At 35.7% G+C, this 7,739-nt stretch overlaps 1 protein-coding gene across 1 annotated transcript; it reads left to right on the forward strand.

Moving 5' to 3' along the window:
* The first annotated feature begins 5,143 nt into the window (after positions 1-5,143).
* Positions 5,144-7,503, forward strand: LOC116168122. Its single transcript, XM_031483794.1, has 2 exons — positions 5,144-6,979; positions 7,315-7,503. The coding sequence occupies exons 1-2, from the start codon at positions 5,144-5,146 to the stop codon at positions 7,501-7,503; spliced, it is 2,025 nt and encodes a 674-aa protein (XP_031339654.1).
* The last annotated feature ends 236 nt before the right edge of the window (positions 7,504-7,739 follow it).

Here is a 7,739-nt window from a genome sequence, read left to right on the forward strand (position 1 = left end):
ATTCTCAGCGTAATTGTTGTGGTCGCTTCTAAATTGCCCACTATAAAAGGGTATTCATAAATTAAGACTTTCCATTTTCATTAAATGAATAGGTAAGGAATTAAAAACAAATTATATATTTGAATCTCCTAGAAACTGCACGTGAAATCATTTAAAATATATACTTATATCAGATTTTCTGAATTTTTGAAACTTAATGATTCTAATGCTTTTGAGTATTTTTAATTTTGTTGAATTCTTTAGAACAGGGCTGCTTAACCCGGTCGTCGCCTATAGATTATGATGACGCGGGTTCGAACCTCCCGAGCTCGGGCTATTTTTTTAACGATTCATCGCCACAAAAAAGAGAACTACGTTTGCTGGAACTATTCTGTGTTTTTTTACATTTTCTGGACGATTTACCCATTCGATTTTTCCAGGAATTCCCTGATTTGCTAATTATCTTATTTTTAAAATTGTTTTAGGTTTATAGAATTATTCTAAATTTTGCATAAGATTTTTCCATTTCTATCTTAGTAAATTATGAATTTTGATTTTTAATCCTTTAATGATTGTTCCAAATTTTTATAGGTGTTTAAATTTGTCAGTTCTGTCTCTGTTTGTATCCTTTTTTAACTGACAAGGGTAAACATGCATATAATTCACAATTTTTTTCTTAATTTTTCTCTATTTGAATTTTTGTGTTCTCAATAGTTTTACATTTTCTAAACTTTGTATTTTCGTAAATGATTTTCGAATTTTTGATCAATTTGATTTTGTATACTTGTGTTTTGCGATTTGGTTGCATCGTCTGAACTTACGAACCTTTTATGCGTTTCTCGGAATATTTGCTTTTTAGTTTTTCCGAATGTTTTTGTATTTTTTAATTTTTTGAAATATTACGAGTATTCCCGCTCTCCAGTATTCTAATGAGATTCCTGGTACTTTTACAATCCTGTTTCAATGATTTTATATTTTTCTGAATTGAAATTCCTTCCGTGTTCATATAATTTTCTCATTACGTCCACTTGAAGACATTTTCTTAAATTTTTCCAAAATTTGTTGTATGAATTTTCTGTTTTCTTCAAATTTCGGCGCTTTTCCAAAACAATTCACTTAAGTTTTAAAAATTCGAATTTTTGTGTATATCCAGGCCCGTAGCCAGAATGAAGTAGCAGGGGTGGCCGGTATTTTTCGAGGTGGGGCTTAAGAAGTTTTTGATAAGGATTTCCACTGCAATTTTTTTATAGGAACCATCAATCGTAATTTCCACTGGGGGCACGACTACGTTCTAGGTGGGGCTCAGTCCCACCTGGCCATCCCCTGGACACGGATCTGTGTATATCTACTTGTAAGAGTAGTTATGTAGAAGTGAAAAGACCAACCAATCCTAGGATTGTGGACACCAAGAAGAGGAAGGAGCTATAGAAAATAGGACAGAGGGCAAGAGAGGGGTAGGACGACATAGGCCAAATAGATAGGGACGTAGGCAAAGGTAGTAATGTAGAAGTGAAAAAACGCAGGATAGGAAATGAAGATCTGCGTCCAACCAATCCTAGAAGAAGCTATAAGAAGGTAGGGCAGAGGGCAGGAGAGGGGTAGGACGACAGAGGCCTAGATACATAGACCAAATAATTAGGGATGTAGGCAAGAGTAGTTATGTAGAAGTGAAAAAATTAGCGCAGGCTAGGAAAGGGTGAAGGACTGCGTCCAACCAATCCTAGGATTGTGGACTTCATGAAAATAATAGTAAAATGTGCTGGGCAACCATGCAACTGCGAAAACAAGTTTTTCCGTGTTTCTAGTGGCACAGCTTCCAACAACAGTAGTTAATTGGCCAAAAAGTCAAGAAAGACATTGCCATTTAGGGATTGCTCGAAAAACATAACCCAATAAATCTGCCTAGTTGTATGCCACCCCACCTATTTAAACTCGAACGCTTTTGGTACTGAACTTCACGCAACCATGGGAGATTTTCTGTAAACCATTAATGCATATTGTGCAGATTGACTCTCCCGTGACTATTAAAGATGGCTTGATCGATCCAAAGAATTTGAAATAAAAATTCTCTATTTTCGCGTATCATAATGGCAATTCTCCGATCAAAATCAAGGCCTGATGCAAAGCGATATAGGCCCGTATGAATAAAAGTAAGCAAATGCTTATACTTGCAAAATTCAAAGTAAATATTCGTAAGTGCTCCTTCGCACTGAGCGACTTAACAGCGCTTCTAAGCAGAAGGACAGGACGCAGGGCAGCGCTGCTAAACCATGCTAAACAGACCAGTATGAAGGGGCAGTTACGAGTATTTACGTTGAATTTTGCAAGTATAAGCATTTGCTTACCTTTATTCATACGGGCCATAATATGGGCGTATTCTAAAAGTAATTTTTAAAAAAATTAAATAACGGGTTTACCAATAAGAGCGATAGGATTTTAAATTGAAATAAAACACAGTCAATTTGGTCAAATTTAGGTTTGATTGGTTTTATTAGATGCTGTATTTCATGCCATTTATGATTTAAACAAAATATCGTTCAAATGGCCACCGCGGCTCTTTTTGCACTGGCTCATCCGATCGGACCAATTTTCGATGACTCGGTGGATCATATCGGGTGGAATGGCAGCTATGGTCGCTCGAATGTTGGCCTCGAGCTCGTCAAGAGTCTTGGGTTTATTCGCATAAACCTTTGACTTCACATAGCCCCACAAAAAGAAGTCCAATGGTGTTAAATCGCATGATCTTGGCGGCCAATTGTGGGGGCCATTTTGAGAAATCAACGATTCACCAAACTGTTGACGCAATAAGTCCATTGTAGCGTTCGCTGTGTGGCATGTTGTTGGATAATTTCCAAGCGTTGAGGCAACGTGAACTTGTTCATGATGAAATGGCAAGCCTTACTGATGACAACTGACAGCATATGTCAAATGTTTGGCATCCAACATAGCCGCCTTAAACGTTTAAAATCCTATCGTCCCTATTGGTAAACCCTTTAAATCCCTCTATTTTGATGATCTAAGGGTATACAATTTGTTTGGCTCAAATTTTAGGTTAGGAGCAAGATATCGAGATGCGGTTTTCGTGAGCTTGTTTAAGCATCATTTAGCTACTTTTTCATGAAAATAAATCATACTGACTCAGTTAATTATTTTGAGAAAATTAACCATTTTTGTCGGAATGTCGAAAAAAGCGACATGTAAAACTAAAAAAACTTCAAATATTAATATCTGTAGCCCAAGAGTAGCTCTTTTCAACTAGCCAAAGTTTGTTAAAATCCGCTCTATCGTTTCGAAGATACATGGTGTTTTTTACGGAAATCTTTGAATACCCCACGCCATTTTATTTTTAGACAATTAGACATACACCAAAAATTGTCAAACAAAAAGGTTCAGATTATCCTCGACTTCAAAGACCAGATTTTTTAAGTTAATACAAAATATATGTGGAAATAAAGACCATATTATTATATTATTATTATTATTATTATTAAGAATTGATTCGCGGAGTGAAAACCGTATGTACGGCTCACCGCGTTGTGCAGACAAATAATTCGATATTCGTATAATAAGTAAACTTTATTGAAAAATAACTAGTGTTAACACATTTTACAGCTTCACAGTTTGAACCAGTGTACGTAAAATCGGGCTTAAAAAGTGGAAAACGGCTAATAATCTACTGTAAGTATAATTTCAATTGACATTCTAAATAAACAAATAGATAGCGGGCGCCCTTGAACGCGGTAAATAAAAATTATAGCGCGTAAACGTTAACAAAATTCGAGCGCGCCAAACAAAAATTACAGCGCATTTACGGTAATAAAATACAGCATGGAGGAAAGTAACATGGAAAAAATAGAAAACATGTTCGCCGAAATAGCAAACAAATTAACAGGAATGGATGATAAATTTGAAAGACTAATAAATGAAAACACTGCAATGAAGGAACAAAATCGATTAATGAAAGAAAAAATACTACACCAAGACAGAAAAATAGACTCATTGGAAAGAGAAATAAGGAGGAAAAACATCATAATCAAAGGAGTTGAGGATATTATAAACGAAAGAGCTGAAGACACGCGAGATAAAGTAACAAAGTTAATGCAAGATATAGGGGTTGAAATGGATGAAAAAAATGATATAGATGAAATCAGAAGAATAGGGAAATTTAAAAACCAGTATAAAAGACCAATAATTATTAAATTAACATCAGGTATGAAGAAAACACAAATCCTACATAGCTCTAAAAACTTGAAAGGTAGCAACATATGGATCGATGAGGATTACTCGAGAGAAATTTTGGAAGAAAGGAAGATGTTAATTCCACACATGAAAGAAGCGAAGCAAAAAGGATACAAAACACAAATGAAGTATAACAAACTAATCATTAATGGAGAAATGTACGGTATTGAAGAGCTAAGTAGCAGTCACATAACGGAAGGTGGAGAAAGAATGAATTTTGCCAAACGTACAGTAAGCGAGAGATCACCGACAGGGGATTCCTATATGGAACAATCAAGGAAAGTAACGCGCACATCAACACCAAAAAACTAACCAACACATATCTCGACAGTCACATGGTAACGAAAAATTGCAATGGAAAAGGTAATGACATAAGGAAAACCAAAAATTTATTCTGGAAACTTGCAACTTGGAACATCAGGAGCATTAATGGGAAAGAAACTGAACTAACTGAAGAATTCGAAAACGCCAAGCTAGATATACTCGCGATAACTGAAACAAAAAAGAAGAAGCAAGGGTGTGAGTATTTGCCGAACGGTCATGTCCTTATCTACAGCGGGGTGAAAATACAAGATAGAGCAGCGGCAGGTGTTGGATGTTTAATACACAACAAACTAACGGATAAAATTCATCGATGGGAAGCAAGAACAGAAAGAATACTTCTCATAGAACTCGAAAAAGCAGACAAACAACATAGATTTATCATCGTCGCATATGGACCAAATGAAAATGATAAAGCGGACACGAAAGAACTTTTTTGGGATGAACTAAATGAGGTGATGGAAGGATGTACAGGGGAGATATACGTCCTAGGAGATTTTAACGGGAGGGTCGGGTGGAAGATGCGATATATGGATCAGTTATTGGTAGATACGGAGAACAAGCAAGGAGCGAAAATGGAAGACGCTTATTGGACTTTTGCCAAATGCATAACCTTATAGTAACGAATACATTTTATAAACATAAAGACATCCATAAATATACCAGAGTAGAACCTGGCAGAGATGAAAAATCAATAATCGACTACATACTGGTACCGGAAAACCTTAAAAGCGACATATTAGATGTTAGGGTAAGACGAGGCTCTGAAATCGGCAGTGATCACTATCTATTGGTAGCAAGAATAAAAAACGTGGAAAATCACAAGGAAAAGGAGCTGAGTTGTAAGAAAATGGAATTTGAAACAATAAAAACGTATAAACTTTCTAACATGGACATTGCGAAGAAGTATAAAGAGACAACACATCGAAAAATGACAGAAACAGCTGGCAGCATAGGAAACATGTCATTACAGCAGCTATGGATAAAATTCAAGAACATAACGATAGAGACAGCTCGAGAGATATGCGGAATATGCAAGCATTCGAACAAACGTAAACAAACATCATGGTGGACAAACGATATTAGGGAGAAAGTGGAAGGAAAAAAAACAGCATGGAAAAAATACCTAGCAAACAGAAATGACGAAAACTATAATTTTTACAAAGAACAAAGAAGATTGGTCAAGGATACTATTATAAAAGCTAAACAAACTGCTTGGATCAAATTTGGAGAGAAGCTGCAGAGAGATAGTAAAAACCATCAAAAGTTATTTTACAAGGTGCTGAAAACCCTCAAGGAGGGAAAGACTAACATACCTATGGAAATTAAAGACAAGTATGGCGAGAAAATTAAAAATGAGGAGCAAATAATGGTGAGATGGCAAGAATACTTCGAGAAACTGCTTGACGGTGAAAACAATACAAGTCCTACAACACACGAAAGAAGTATTAGGAGAAGAACAAGAAACACAAATGAAAATGTTACAGGAATGATAACAGGGGAAGACATCGAAGAAACATTGAAGGAAATAAAAAACAATAAAGCACCCGGACATGACAAAATTACCGGAGAAATGATAAAAAACATGGGCTTTTCCGGAAAAGAGTTGCTAAGAGCGATATATACCAAAGCATGGGAGGAAGAAAGGGTCCCTCAAGATTGGGAGATAGGTGTAATCGTGCCCGTCCATAAAAAAGGCGATAACAAGGATTGTAATAATTACAGAGGAATAACACTAATAAGTACTGTGATGAAAATTTATGAGCAAATACTAAATAAGAAACTGACAGTAAGCACAGAACAAACCCTTACAGATACACAAAGCGGATTCAGGAAAGGAAGATCAGTGCAGGATCACATATTCACAATCAAACAAATGATAGAAAAGAAGAAATTAGGAGGAAAAGTATATTTTGCATTTATTGATTTAGTGAAGGCTTTTGACTCTATCCCCAGAGATAAAGTTTGGGAGAGTCTACTGAAAAGAAACGTTGATAATAAGTTGGTTAGAGTAATTAAAAGTTTATATAAAAGCACTCTTAACTATGTGATATGGAAAAACATGAAATCAGGATTCTTTGCTACAACACAAGGATTGCGACAAGGTGGAGGGCTAAGTCCGACACTGTTTAATATTTTTATGGATGATGTTATTAAAAGTTGCAACGCTAACACACAGAAGGCTTTTATAGGATATAGGCAGATGAATAGGGTATTAGTATCGGAATGTGCTTTTGCGGATGATATAGTTATTATTACAAACACGGAACAGGATTTGCAGAACAATTTGAAGGTGTGGGACGAGGAATTAAGAAGCAATGGCATGAGCATAAATACCACGAAAACTAAGGTCATGGCAATAGGAGCAGAAGAACTGAATCCAAAAATCACATTACGCGAGGAAACCATAGAACATGTTAAACAATTTAAGTATCTCGGGGTAATGATAGACGAAACAGGTAATGAAGATGCAGAAATCAACGCAAGAATTAACAACTCCTTAAAACTTTATTTCGCGATTAACAAAAGTTTCATAAGTAAAAAAGAAGTCTCAAAACAAACTAAAATAAATGTGTATAAGGCAGTGTACAGACCTATTTTGACATACGGGTGTGAAACGTGGGTGTTAACACAAAAACTTAAAAGTAAATTAACGGCTGTGGAGATGAAATATCTTAGACGAACAAAAGGTGTAACAAGAATGGACAGACTACGTAATGACCACATACGAAACGAACTGGACGTACAACCAATACTAAAATTCATTGAAAACAGACAATTAGCGTGGTGGGGGCACCTTCAAAGAATGGACAACGTAAGACAAGTGAAGCAGGTATGGGAATCCAGGAGCCAACACAAAAGAAAAAGGGGCAGACCGAAGATAACATGGGACGAGAACATAAGGAAGATACTAGAGGCGAGAAATACCACATGGAGAGCAGCAAAAACCCTGGCCAAGAATAAGAAAGAGTGGGCGAAATTTGTACACACATAAATACTACTTTTTTTTTATGAGAATTTACTTTTTTTTTCATTTTTAATGTAATCACAATGAAATTGTTTAAGTTAAATGTGAAGCTGTACTATAATACCTTTACACCTAAGGGTAGAAAGGTTTCATGATTATATATATATATATTATTTATTATTATTATACTTTCGATGATATAAGACATTCAAGGAAATGACCAATTTTAGTT

The sequence above is a fragment of the Photinus pyralis genome, unplaced genomic scaffold, assembly GCF_008802855.1.
Source record: "Photinus pyralis isolate 1611_PpyrPB1 unplaced genomic scaffold, Ppyr1.3 Ppyr1.4_LG4, whole genome shotgun sequence".
In the NCBI taxonomy this organism is placed as follows: Eukaryota; Metazoa; Arthropoda; class Insecta; order Coleoptera; family Lampyridae; genus Photinus; species Photinus pyralis.

Bases quoted from the DNA above. Each gene is read 5' to 3' on its own strand.
- LOC116168122 (XM_031483794.1), top strand. From the start codon at position 5,144: ATGCATAACCTTATAGTAACGAATACATTTTATAAACATAAAGACATC. The intron at 6,980-7,314 runs GTAATGATAGAC...CATTGAAAACAG, and splicing joins AACAATTTAAGTATCTCGGG to ACAATTAGCGTGGTGGGGGC.